Raw genomic sequence first — 14,619 nt, 5'->3', positions numbered from 1 at the left:
CCACCCGGCATGCCCACCAGGGGGCAATGCTCTGCCCCTCTGGGGCGTTGCTCTGTTGCATCCAGAGCCATCCTAGTGCCTGAGGCAGAGGCCCCAGAGCCATCCTCAGCGCCTGGGCCATCTTTGCTCCAATGGAGCCTTGGCTGCGGGAGGGGAAGAGAGAGACAGAGAGGAAGGAGAGGGGGAGGGGTGGAGAAGCAGATAGGCGCTTCTCCTGTGTGCCCTGGCCGAGAATCGAACCTGGGACTCCCGCATGCCAGGCCGATGCTCTACCACTGAGCCAACCGGCCAGGGCCATTCTTGACTTTTTGACATACCTTTTCTTTAGTCTCTTTCTTGTGTCTTGATTACTGAATAATCCTTTTTGAAATAATTTCTCAGAATATGTTTATTAACAATTTGTGATTTTTTAAAAGGAATGATACTAATAAATGGCAAATTAAACTGAGCTAAAGCAACAGTAATAACCTGTATTTGATTTTAAATTGAAATTCTGCTGGCCTGGCCAGTTTGCTCAGCAGTAGAGCATCAGCCTGGTATGTAGAAGTCCCAGGTTCTATTCTGGGTCAGGGCACACACACAAGAAAAGTGACCATCTGCTTCTCCACCCCTCTTTCTTCCCCCCCCCCCTCTTTCTCTCTCTCTCTGTTTCTTTCTCTCTCTCTCTCTCTCTCTTTACCCCTTCTGCAGCCATGGCTCATTTGAGCAAGTTGGCCTTGTGTGCTGAGGATGGCACCATGGCCTTGCCTCACGCACTAAAATAGTTTGGTAGCCGAGCAACAGAACCAGTGGCCTTAGATGGGCAGAGCATCACGTATAGAGGGCTTGCTGGTTGGATCCCAGTCAAAGCGCACGCAGGAGTCTGTCTCTCTGCCTCCCTACCTCTCAATAATAAAAAGAAGACAAATTCTGCTGATAGTTTTTACTTTTGCTTTGAGGATCATCATCTATTCTGTTTATTAACAGAAATGTAATTGTCTTAGAGCGATAATTTAAATCCCAGCATTTTTTGTTAAACTTGATATTTTTCAAATTAAAGATGAACAAAAACTAGTTATAAAATTTGAAGTAGTGGTATATGAAGAAGGCATTATGGAGGGTAGACTGGTTCCATATTTAATAGTAGTTCTACTTATCATCTCTACTGAAAATCAACATTATAATTTTTTAGTTACTCTGAATTTTTGTTCTATTTTATAGGAACTTTTTTATAATCAGTGGTTTTACTTTTTTATCTAATTACAAATGATCAACTGATCATTTATGTATATCACTATGATAGCTATGGTAATTCCTTTTTTATCCTTAAGTTATTATATTACATCCAAACAGAAGAGTGCACAAATCATGACTATAATTTTGTGTATTACTACAGAGGGACCACATCTGTGTAACTGCCTAGTGAAAACATAAAATATCTACGCCCCAGAAGGTTCTTTTGTACCTCCCATCCAGATACTACCCTTTCTCTGTGTTTCAAAATTTATACTACCTGTTAAATACTTTTGTCTGGCTTCTTGCAACACTATGAGATTGGTCCATGTAGTTGTACACAACAGTATTGTTCATTCACTTTGCTTGGCGTTAAGTGTTACATTGAAATGATATAATTTATTTGTTGTTTCTATTGTTGATAGAGATCTGAGGTGCTTTCAGTTTGGGCTGTTAGAGTAATGATGCTGTGAAGTTTCTTGTACATTTTTTTTTGGTGCTTGTTTGCATGCATTTCTTTTGGATATGCTTTTTAAAAAAAATTTAGAGAAAGAAAGGGGGAGAGAGAGAAACATCAATTGTCCCACTTATTTATATATTCATTGAATCTTGTATGTGCCCTGACCAGGGATGAAACCTTCAATCTTGGCATGTTGGGACAGTGCTCTAACCAACTTAGAAGTAACATGTGACAAGTCATATTTTTAAAACTTGGTAGACTGCAAGTTTTCCAAAGTGACTTTACTAGCAATAATATATGGGTTTCAGTTGTTCCACAATCCTTGCCAACACTTGGGTGTTATCAATATTTTAACTTTTTTTTGAAAGGGAGAGAGGTGAGAAGCATCAGTGTTGGCGGCACCATAGGTGTTCATTGATTGCTTTCTCATATGTGCCTTGACCTGGTAGCTGCAGTTGAGCCAGTGACCCCGTGCTCAAGCCAGTGACCTTTGGGCTCAAACCAGGGACCGTGGGGTCATGTCTACAATTCCACACTCAAGCCAGCGACCTTGGGGTTTTGAACCTGGGTCTTCAGTGTCCCAGGCTGATGCTCTATCCAGTGCGCCACTGCCTGGTCAGGCTCCTTTTTGTTTTTTTTAATGACCAATTAAAGTAAATAATAGTTCATGCCTACTTAAAGAGAACTTGTTTACAGTTGTTCATTGCAGTATATTAATTTGCTAGAGTTGCTGTGGCAAAGTGACACAATTTGGGTGACTTAAGCAACAGAAATATATTTTTTCACACGTATGGAGACTAGAAGCCAGAAATCAAGGTGTTGTCAGGGCCATATTCTTTCTGAAGTTGATAGGGGACAATTTCCTTGCCTTCTTTAGCTTCTAATAATGCCAGTAGTTCTTGAGTTCATTGGCTTGTAGAAGTATTAATCCAATCTCTGCCTCTATTTTAACATGCTCATCTTCTCCCTGTGAGTCTCTGAGTTTTCATCGCATACTCTGTTTTTCTACACACATAAGGATACCAATCATATTAGATTAAAAGTCCACCCTCCCCTAGCATGACCTAATCTTGACTAATGACATTTGTAATGACCCCATTTCCAAATAGGGTCACATTCTGAGGTACTAGGGGTTAGGACTTCCAACATATCTTTTTGGGCGCATATATATATATATATGTAAATACATTTGTGTGTATATGTATATATGTGTGTGTATGTATATGTATAATATATATGTATGTATAAACACATATCTCAGGTCAAGTTATTTAAATTTAATCTTTCATGATTTTTTTTGTCTGCTTAGTCTCTTATTGAGATGGTTATGAAAGTCACCCACTATGATTATAGATTTATATATATTTTTTGCTTTGTCAGTGTTTGCTTTATATATTTTGAGGTTAATATAATATATTAGGTGTATAGAAATTAGAGTTGTTATATTTTTCTGGGGAAGTATACCTTTTATTATTGTACTGTGTTATTCTATCTCTGTCATGCGTTCCTGCCTTAAAGTGTACTTCCTCTGATGTTAATATATAAGCTTTCATTTGGTTCAAGTTGCATATTATATATTTTTCCATTAAAAATATATATTTTTTACTTATTGATTTAGCAAGAGAGGAAGGGAGAGAAAGAGAGACAGGAACATTGATCTGTTCCTGTACATGCCCTGACCCAGCATCAAAACTGCAGCCTTCGTATTCTAGGACCACACTAACCAATCAAGCTATCCGGCCAGGGCGTTTTCCCATTTTTTAACTTTACTTTTCCTGTAGCTTAGCCTTAAGATGAGCCCAGTTTATAGTTAGTTTGTGTTGTTTTTGTTGGAAGTCTGTCCTTTGAATGCTTTGTCAGCTTGCATTTAGTATTATTGATATGTTTGAAATTAAGTCTCTCATCTTGCCATTTGCTTTTTATTCCTTGTTAAATTTTCCTGTTCTATTTATTTTCTCCTTTATTGTCTTCTTTTGATAAATTACTTCTTTGCCCTTTTTTCTCTCCTTTTAGCTGTATTAGTCATAGTCTTTACTATTCTGTTAATGATTGCACTGTAGACTTCAGTATGCATTCTTAACTTATTGAAGCCTAATACTAATTGTGCTTCTTTCCTCACATTTCAGACAATGTAAGGACCTTAGTGCACTTCAGCTTCCTATTTCTTCTTCCAGTTTATTTAGTGTCTTGGTATTTCCATGTTTTCAACCTATATCTTATAATCCCACTTATCTGATCATAGTTTTTGGTTAATATACATTTGTATTCATTTACCATTTACATATTTATAATTATCTTTGCTTTTTACTCTTGCTATACCTTCAAGCTTCCACTATGATTGTTTCTTTATTCTGCCCAAAGCACATTCATTTGTATTGCCTTTGGATATGCTTGTGATAAATTACCTCAGTTTAATTTGCCTGAATATGCCTTCATTTCATCTGCCTTTTGAAACTGCATTTTTACTAGGTAAGTACTTATTTACCTATTTTGTTATTTTGGTGAACAGATATTTTCCATTAGCCCTGTAATTCTACTCACTGTCTTCTGGTTTCCATTGTTTCTGTTGAGTAGTCAGCTGTAGTTTACTTACTATTTCTTTTTATTTATTTTTTTTGTATTTTTCTGAAGTTGGAAAAGGGGAGGCAGTCAGACAGACTCCTGCATGCACTTGACGGGGATCCACCCGGCACGCCCACCAGGGGGCGATGCTCTGCCCATCTGGGGCATTGCTCTGTTGCAACCAGAGCTATTCTAATGCCTGAGGCAGAGGCCATAGAGCCACCCCCAGTGCCTGGGCCAACTTTGCTCCAATGGAGCCCTGGCTGCGGGAGGAGAAGAGAGAGACAGAGAGGAAGGAGAGGGGGAGGGGTGGAGAAGCACCCCTGTGCTTCTCCTGTGTGCCCTGGCCGGGAATCGAACCCGGGACTCCTACACGCCAGGCCGACGCTCTACCGCTGAGCCAACTGGCCAGGGCCTTACTTACTATTTCTTTGAATATAAACCTTTGCCCTCTGCTATTTGTAATATTTTCTTTTTATCTGTGATTTTCAGAAGTGTTACCATGATGGACTTATATATGCTTTTCTTAGTGTTTATCTTAATTGGGACTTTCACTATTTCTAAAATCTGTGAATCAATGTTTTTCATCTGTTTTAGAAAGTCCTAAGTTATTCAGTTTTCAAATATTGCTTTTGTTCAGTTATCTCGTTTCTATATGATACTCCAATTACACAGATATTAGACCTTTTTGCTATGTATATATCATATCTATAGTATTTTTCTATACTTATTTTTTTATATGTTTAGTCAGCATATTTTCTTCAGACTTGTCTTTTGGTTCATGAATTATTTTTTCTTTCTCTTTTATTATTATATATATATATATTTTTTTATTAATTCAGAGGTGGGAAGGCAGAGACAGACTTCCGCATGTGCCCCTGACTGGTATTCACCCAGCATGTCCCCTACCAGGCGATGGTCTGCTTGCCTGGGTTGCTTCTCTATTACTCAGCAACTGAACTATTTTAGCGCCTGAGGCAAGACCGTGTAGCCATCCTTAGCACCCAGGGATGCCTTTGCTCGATCCATTCAAGCCATGGCCTCAGGAAAGGAAGATAGAGTGGTAAGAGGGAGAGGGATGGAGAAGCAGATGGTCACTTCTTCTGTGTTCCCTGACCAGAAATTGTACCCAGAACTTCCATGCACCGGTCCACAATCTGGGCCAATGCTCTACCACCAAGCCAAACGGCCAGGGTCTTATTTTTTCATCTGTGTCTAATATGCTGATCAAACCATTCATTTGGGTTTATTTCCCTTTCTACTATTTCATTTGACTCCTTTTTAATGAGTTCCAGTTTTCCTCCAAAACTTTGTCTTGTCTTTAATATTCTTGAACATATTAGACATAGTTATTTTAATAGGAAGTTCTGGAAACTAACTTTTTGTAGTCTGTCACTATTCACTGTTGTTACATTGTTGGGTTTTGGTCACATTGTTTTATCTCTTTGTATGACTGGTTATTTTTTTACTGAATGACAGATAATGTGTATAAAAAAAGTAGAAATAATTTGAAAGCTAGCATGCTTATTTTTATTCAAAGAAGATTTATTTTTGCTTTAGAAAGGTGGCCCAAGTGACTGTAAATCCTTGATTGCCTTAAATTTAGGCAGGAATTGAGAAAATTTGAAGTTGAGTTTATTTTCCATTAAAGTAGGTCTATTAGCTCATTTTTATTCAGAGTTCCAAGCAAATTTCATCATTAAATCCTCATTTTTTTTTTTGTCCTCCTATCCTCAGATTTTTTCAGCCTGTTTTCATCTTTCCTTGCCTCTAAGATGCCTCTTCAGAATTTGCAGTCCTTCTGTGGAAAGTACTCCTACAAAAGATATGCATACCTCTCAGATGCATATCTTTACTTCTTTGTCTAGGATATTGACCCCATAATTCCTCACTGCCTTGGTCATACTCAATGCTTTCAGATATTTCTGCTTTTAAAATAATTGCCTACATTTTCAAGTTCTCACTGGGACTGTTGATTAGTTACCTATTTGATCATGTAAAAATAAAAAAAATATTGTGACTTTTTTCTACTGAGTTATAATATTCAACATAGCTATTTAAAAATCTACAGTTATAGGTGGATCATTAAACATTTTTTGTTTATACACTTAAGCACAGTTTCTCAGCATAGAGCTGGATATACACTTCCAGCTGAAAGCTTTAAGGCAGGTAAAGAGTTGAGTGACTAAAATGGATTACTGTCCAGAGTTGTACTATATATGGTCAAATTAGGTTTCTAGTAGATAAAGTTTACCTGTTAATAAGCAAAATGTTTTTTTAAGCTTAGGGCTATTTTGGCTATCCATCTCTTTTTAAGACAGAAGAAAAAGATACTGATATTTTTCAAATTCACTTAGATTCTTTGGCTATCTGCTTATCAGAAGCTGGGTAATTTCATTTGCTTTTAAAATCCTTTTCTTTTTTAAATTTTACTTAAGTAGCCCTTCTTAGAAAAACTAAGATGGATTTAATTTGTATAGAAAGATATAATTTTTTTCTGATAATATATTAACTCATGATTTTCATTCAAATAGCAAAATACTGTTGTCTTTGTTCACCTTTGCAGAACTTCAGAAATGATAACTATTTGTCACTTCTCTAAATTTATTTTTCTATTTACTGATCATAAAGTTTTTTAACTAAAGTTAACAAGGATTCCATGCACTCACAAGATAGGGATAACATCACTCAAAAGACTCAATCCTTTTCTGTCTTCACTGCTTACAGACAGGGAACACAATCTCTTCAGCCTGGACCTATATAGAAGAATTTGGAGAAAATAAACAGGTAAGAAAAAGTCTCTTAGGAATATTTAGTGATATATTTAGTTTTCAGAAAGCACATTACAAATTATTATCCTTATAGTTTTAAGGAGAAATGATTAAAATCATCTGATACAACCTTGCAAAATATTTTGATTATTATAGTTTTATTATGATTTATTAAATAAGTGAAGTTTTAAAAAGTTAAACTGGTTTTTGTATTTCAGGTCTTCTCAAAACTTTTAACATGCTGGTATACATTGTAAACCACTAAGATATTAACCTGTTTTAAAGTAGATGTAGTAGGAATAGGTATATTATATATATAGGTTATCTAGCATTTATTTGAAAATAGAATTCTATTCTTTTTTCCAAATTTATCAATATGAAATTGTTGATACGGTTTAGAATGAAAGTTATATTTATGAGGATTCACTGTTTAGTTTTCTCAACATGGTACTGAAGATAATAAGTTTTAGGAGGAAGTTAAAGATAGTAAATAATCTTTACTCAAACTATAAACTATCTAAATTTTTTTACAGTAGAGGCAAAAATAATTTTGGTCCTGTGAGTAACAGACTAATTCTGTGTTCTTGAAAAAGTTACTTTATTTTTCTATGCCTCAATTAACTTACTGTTAAAGAGGAAAATAATAGTACCTGTCTTGTAAGGATTAAATAGTTATTTTTAGCACTTAATAAGTGCTCATAAATATTAGCTTTTATTAATATACCTCATACTGCAGATTCAAAGAAATATATTTGTTATGCTTGAGACTATTTTTATAAATCTTAATCTTAGCATAAAAATTTAAATATGTGATACTATTCTCAGACCTACCTTTTTCTATAAGTTTTTGTATTTGAAATTTTGAATCATGAGGACTAATTTGACTGATAGAAATGAAACTTGGAAAAAGTTATCTTTTTTAAGGCTTTTATCTTCACTTTTGCCAGATTATTTCTTTTCTATTTTTTTAAAGATTTTACTTATTGATTTTAGAGAGAGGAGAGAGAAAGGCTGTGGTGATGGTGGTGGTGGTGGTGGTGGTGGGGGGAGTGGGAAGCTTCAACTTGTAGTAGTAGCTGTTTCTTAGTTTGTGCCTTGACTGGGCAAGCCCAGGTTTCAAACCAGTGACCTCAGTGTTCCGGGTCAATGCTTTTTCCACTATGCCACCACAGGTCAGGCCCAGATGTATTTCTAGTGAGCTACAATAATGAAGCCTATATTGTTTTAGCTTAGATGATAATTTTCCCTCTTATAGGCTGTTGTTCTATTACTGTCTTTTCTAGTCGTTTAGGAACTGTCATTAAAAGAAATTTGACATAATGAATCTCTTGCGGGGAGGCAGAGAGACAGACTCCTGCATGCGCCCCACCAGGATCCACCTGTCATGCCCACTAGGGGGCGATGCTCTGCCCATCTGGGGCCGTTACTCTGTTTCAACTGGAGCCAATTTAGCACATGAGGCGAGGCTATTGTGCCATCCTCAGTACCTGCAACCACTTGTTCCAGTGGAGTCTTGGCTGCAGGAGGGGAAGAGAGAGACAGAGAGGAAGGAGAGGGGGAAGAGTGGAGAAGCAGATGGTTGCTTCTCTTGTTGCCCTGACTGGGAATCAAACCTGGGACATCCACATGCTGGGCCAGTGCTCTACCACTGAGCCAACTGGTAGATTGGCTCAGGATTAACATAATTAATCTCTTAATATAAAGGGGACAAACTTGGAAGTTCTAGATATGGTTTGTTTAGTCTCCTCAGCTTTTTGACAGGAAAGCAGGCTTAATTTCAGTTAAAAAAGCTAGACATCTATTGTTTTCCATTTGGTTCTCTTCAGTTCTTTTTGTTGTTGTCACAGCTTAGCCTCTGAAGGCATTTGAGGTTGTAATCACTCTGTTTCACATATTTCAAGAATTTTTCTGGCTTGCTCTTAAAGTTTTTTATTACATATTATTTTCATTAAATGTTCTTCCCGAAATGATTTATAAAGTTCTTCGGTGAAATAACTGTTTCTAAGGTCAGACAAGTTTGGAAAACCTGTGCTGTGCACTTCCCTTCAGAAACCCTAATGCATGTGACAGGTTGATCATTGTAGTAGCAATCTGTTTAACTGTTAAACTCATCTTTCCTAAAGTTTTCCCAAGATTACTTTGGCTAAGAGATTCTTGTTTTGATGTACTTTAGTTGTATGGGATGTAGGCTAGGAAACACTTGGGCTTGTGTATAACTTTATTGAGATATAATTTGAAATACAGTAAATTGCACATATTTAAAGTCCACACTGTGGTCAGTTTTGATTTATGTATTCATCTGTGAAATGACACCACAATCAAGAAAACAAGCATTTCTGTCACCCCTAATGTAATGCATTCCCTTCCTCTCTTTCCCAGGCAACCACTGATATGATTGCTATCACTATAGATTAGTTTGCAGTTTTACCCTCCTGTTTTTGAAGCTTTAAATTATAATCTTCAGATAATTTAAAATGAAACAACTGTAATTTTTTTCTTTTTTTTTTCTGTGCACGCACACGCGCGGGCTAGAGAGAGCGAGAGAAACAGGAAGGCAGAGAGATAAGAAACATCATTTTTTCGTTGCTGCTCCTTAGTTGTTCATTGATTGCTTTCTCATATGAGCCTTGACCAGGGGGCTCCAGCCAGCCAGTGACCCCTTGCTCAAGCCAGTGACCTTGGGCTCAAACCAGCGACCTTGGGGTCATGTCTATGGTACCACAATCAAGCCAGCGACCCTACAGTCAAGCTGGCGACCTTGGGTTTTGAATCTAGGTCCTCAGCATCCCAGTCTGATGCTGGGATTGAGACTGTTTGACACTGCACCACTACCTCATCAGGCACAGCTATCATTTCTTTTTGAGAACAGACAAGATCAGGTGTGTTCAGGGTGGTAAGGCCCTATATATGTAATTTCTTAAAAATAAAAATACAGACATCTGGCAGATTTTATGTTTGATAATTGTTATACACTATCAGAATTTTACAACACAAATTTAAAACCAAAATTACTTTTTCACAATTATATCAGACAATATATTGTAAATTTTAAAAATAATTTACTTAAAAATTTACAAAAGCAGATTTTTTCCTGAAATTGAATCTGAAAAATATATTTAATAAAAATAGAGAATAAACCAACTAGAACTTAATAAGAAAGCAGTTACAGATGATAACTTTCTTATCCAGCCATTCATTACTAAGATAAGCATACTCAAAGCCTCCTGTAAATCATCTTAAAACCGAAAGGCTGACAGCTTCTCTGTGGGCCTAGTCTCAGGGAAGAAAACATTGGTCACTTCAGATCTACCTACTTCTTGCCCTTTGCTGCCAGTTGCCTGATAGGAAAAATTAGATAAAAGGGGTTGGGGGAAGACCTTTTTAAGTTTTGTGAAAATAAAATTGTAATAGGAAAAGAAAATGAGATAAAAACCAGCAAATTTGATAATACGAATGTATTTTAGCCAAACATACTACTTTAAAATTTCTAGTTAATGATTTTTAAATATTTCATAGGTTTTAAGTTTCTTAATAACTAGCAATTCTGAAAATTATTTTACTTTGCCCTTTTAATTTTCTGTACTAGGATAGAAAGTACAGAGTAATGACAAGTGTTATTTATATTTTAATATAGATGATTTTTTTATCTTAATGTTTGAACCCAACTGTATTTTTCTTTCTGGGTATATATCAGTATTTGGAGAAAATTTTCTTGATTTATCATCTATGAATAAAGTTATCAGTGTCAATTTCTAATTTTGTATATATTTTGGTTTAGTCTTAAAAATGTGAGAACACACAACTGATTAATTTTTAAATTAAAGGCTTATAGTATGATACTATCAGAAAACACCCATTTTACGACCTAAGCACGCTCTGCTATATTTAGAAATTTGTCTGCCTATCTTTGTGGCTTTTCCTCTGAAGATAACTCTTCTATCCACATTTCATGAATAGGCTACATTAGCCCTTGAATGGATAAAAACCCAAAGTGAAAGTGAGTTCTCCGAAGAACATTTCCTCATGTACAGAAGTATAACTATTTAAAGATCTCTTCTAAATCTTGTCTGTGACTACGTTGTTCAAAGTGGAAAGAGCTGGTTGTCATAGACCCATGGCTAAAAAGGAGTTGACTGTCTTGGTGTGAAAATCTTTAGGAGAACCAGAACTTTGTGTAAAGAAATTATTTGAATTATAGAAACATTAACTTCCTCTTTATACTTAATACCTTCAGGCAAAGTGGATCTTTAAGAGAAGAATTCCATGATACCTGGGGTTATCCTACTCTGGTATCAAAGTAATTTATTATCTGATTTAAAAATACTGGAAATATTTTGAACTGAATGCTTCTAATGTGTTTATGTCTTTTTGGAACAAACTGCTTTTATTAATCTTATGGTACCATTAATAAAAATACAAAGATTATAAAATTATTCTTATTTGAGTTTTATAATGCTAGAAATTATACCTATACTTAGTTGATTTTTATTTTCTCCATTTTTTTTCTTAACTAGGTCCCTTCTGATGTTGCTTGAGCTTATTCATCTGCAGTTGATCTCATTCCTGTTGGCTAAATATTAAGTCCCATGACAACATTAAGTTAATGCTCATTTGTTTTAGGCCTCATTTACAGTCCCAGGATAATATAGGAAAAGGCCTTACCTGTACATTAGATGACCTTGTTCCTTTTGTTCATTCTTAGAAACACCATAACTTTTCTAAATCATTTTATAGTTATTGTCATACCCATGGCTTATTCTACACTGAAGAACATAGTTGAGTTTTTGGAAAGTATGGGATTTACAAATTTGGTCTTTAATAGTCACATGTCTATAAACATTATAATTAATGAAGCAGGAAATTATTGCTGCATAAGATGAATGTTTATTGTGGAACAGTAATATTTTCAAATGTAATTGTTTTTTAAAAATTTGGTTAAATTTTTGGATTTTTCTATATTATAAGTTGATAATGGTTTCTTGAAGTTTATTTTATAAAGATGATTCATTTTACAGTTTTATGGTACCAACCAGGTACTAATATTAAATTGGTGTGTTGAGTTATATAAATGTTTACATTAGTATTTAAATAATGAAATACTGTGCAGTTAGTTTTTGTACTCCAGGAGTGAAGTTTCTGCTGGTTTGATACATAATACAGTTTCCAAAAACGAAGCAAATATGAATTTGCTGTTTTAGCTTTTCTTCATGAACTACCCTTTAGTGTCAGAAGCAAATTTAAAAGGAGAGCTTTATTGTGGAACAAGAGAAATCGGAGCTTTTCTCTTTTTGTGATAAAAATAAAAAAGACAAAACAATAGATATCCAAGAATGCATTTTAGTAAGATCTGTGAAGCATTGTCAGTGAAAGAAATATATTACTGACTTATAAAACTGTCAGGATTTGCTATGCTATGAATATTGACACAGTCTTTACCAGCAATATAGTATTATCAGGATTTTGAGTGTTAGAACATTATGTTAAACTGTGATTATATTTTTAATGCTTTGTCACTTTGAATTAAATTTGTATCCATAAAGATGTGCAGCATAATTGTTCATGTATTTATTTACAGACTGCAGTTTCTGCCGCAGCTCAATAAATAGTCTTTCCCCTGTTAGTGCTACCCTCTCTTCTGGGACTCCCAGCGTGCTTCCTTATACTTCAAGGCCTTATTCTTATCCAAGCTATCCCTGGTCACCAACAATATCACTTGCTAATGGCAGTCATGCTGGACAGCGACTGTATATCTCCAATCAGGCCTCATTCTTCTGAAGGAAATACTGAAAACATGAATATAAAAGTTTCTTTGTAAAGCATGCTAAAATACTGTTTTATTTTAGAATTGGGTTTCTATATTTGGTTTTAAAATGATAAATATATATTTATTTCAATATAGTAAAATAAACAGCCATAATTCAGAATAACCCAGAGTTTGTAGAATGTGTAAAAATTATAAGTTTGAAAAGTTACTCAGTGGTTTCTCATGATAAAGGTATAACAAACTACTATTTTTAAACTTTTGGGACTTTAAATACTTCTCATTTCTGAGTGAACAATAGAACCCAGTAGTTTATGTTAAATTTTTGCATAATAACTTTGCTATGTAGCATTTCACAATATTAAAGCACTTGTAAACAGTGGTTACACTAGATTTGATTACCAAGGATCACTATCTGTATTAGAAATTAAAACAGTTACATAACCAGAAGCATCTAACTATTATGTAGAAAGAACTGAAGGGCAAAAAGATTAAGATGAAAATTTTACTCAGTACTAAAGAAAAAAAGCAATTTACCATTGTGGTCCTTGAAAATATCTATAAATATTTTCGTTAATAATTATTTGTTATAGAAATAAATTACAATTTTGCTGTTAATGTATTTGTTTTTATAGTTATGCTTTGTGTTTTTGATATTCACTATGTAGTTTGAGTAATGTGTTATGGTTTTTACATGTTGAAATCATGTGTTGTTTAATTTTTGTACTTGAATTGAAATTCTTTGACATTAAATATGTGATGTTTAATGGATGTGTTTTATTTTTTTATTGTTATTCACCAAAAAATTAGCTCTCATAATAAGTTTGACCTTTTCTTGAGAACAGGTCCCTTACTGGGTATACAGTCATAGGCTTGGTGTTTTCATGGGACCAAAACAAATGATATTACAGAAGATTGTTAGGTTTATGAAATATAGGAATAAAAAACATTTTTTAATCTCTGAACCATGCTTTTACATCTGTAAAATGGTGATATGCACTTCATAATGTTAAAGGTCAAACACCTGCCACATACAACGGACTCAAGTAGTAGCTGCTACTATATTGGAATAATCACACAGGGTGGGGAAAAAGTAGGTTTATACTTGTGGGTAAGGAAAATAACACAGTAACAACAGAATAAACTGTTTCATGTACTCAGCTGTAAATCTACTTTTGCCTCACACTGTACAAAGAATGTATTCACTTCATTGTGCCAGTTTTTCATCTCTTCTGTTCCCCTTCAACCAGAAATACAGAAATTACTACATTCATGTCAAACACTGTCCCTTTCTATGATGTTATGGGTGAGCAGTTAATTTTTGTCGCCCTAGACATGAAATTTTATTTGGCTTATAAACATAGCTACTTGTTATTTGCTGCTTTAATTCTTGCAGTCTAAGATAAGAGGGCTTCCTTAGTCAGTTGGTCACAAGCTATAACTTTGTCTCTTCTCTTTGACAATGTTGGAGTTGAAAAGATTTCTGTAAGTAGGACTCATATTCTGGGAGCCATAATAAAAAAGGTTGGTAGGTCCAATTTAAAAAGAAAAGTCAAAGTCAAGAAAGTACCGAAGGATATGTCAAAAGAGAAATGATAAGTGAGGAAAATAATTGGAAATCATTTCACAAAGTACTAATCTCTAATACGTCCATATATCAATGAGAAAAAAAGTCATTCACTTGAGAAATATGGATAAAATATATGAATAGGCAGATGACAGGTGGTCCTTAAATGTATAAAAAGAGGAGGAAGGGTGGAGAAGCAGATGGTTGCCTCTGTGTTCCTGGCTGGGAATCGAACCTGGGACCTCCACATGCCGGGCCCATGCTCTACCACTGAGCCAACCAACCA

General features: G+C 35.0%; 1 protein-coding gene across 1 annotated transcript in view; it reads left to right on the top strand.

The window, feature by feature from the left end:
• RBM46 (RNA binding motif protein 46) overlaps nt 1-12,780 on the top strand; it is a 35,531-nt gene extending 22,751 nt beyond the window's left edge. The window contains exon 4 of the mRNA XM_066280344.1: nt 12,581-12,780. Coding sequence (XP_066136441.1) covers nt 12,581-12,780 — 200 coding nt within the window. The remainder of the gene's footprint in view (nt 1-12,580) is intronic.
• The last annotated feature ends 1,839 nt before the right edge of the window (nt 12,781-14,619 follow it).

Source organism: Saccopteryx bilineata, chromosome 1, assembly GCF_036850765.1.
Source record: "Saccopteryx bilineata isolate mSacBil1 chromosome 1, mSacBil1_pri_phased_curated, whole genome shotgun sequence".
NCBI classification, from domain to species: Eukaryota; Metazoa; Chordata; class Mammalia; order Chiroptera; family Emballonuridae; genus Saccopteryx; species Saccopteryx bilineata.
Note: the sequence above shows the minus strand (reverse complement) of the source record. Positions and strands in the feature narration are given on the sequence as shown.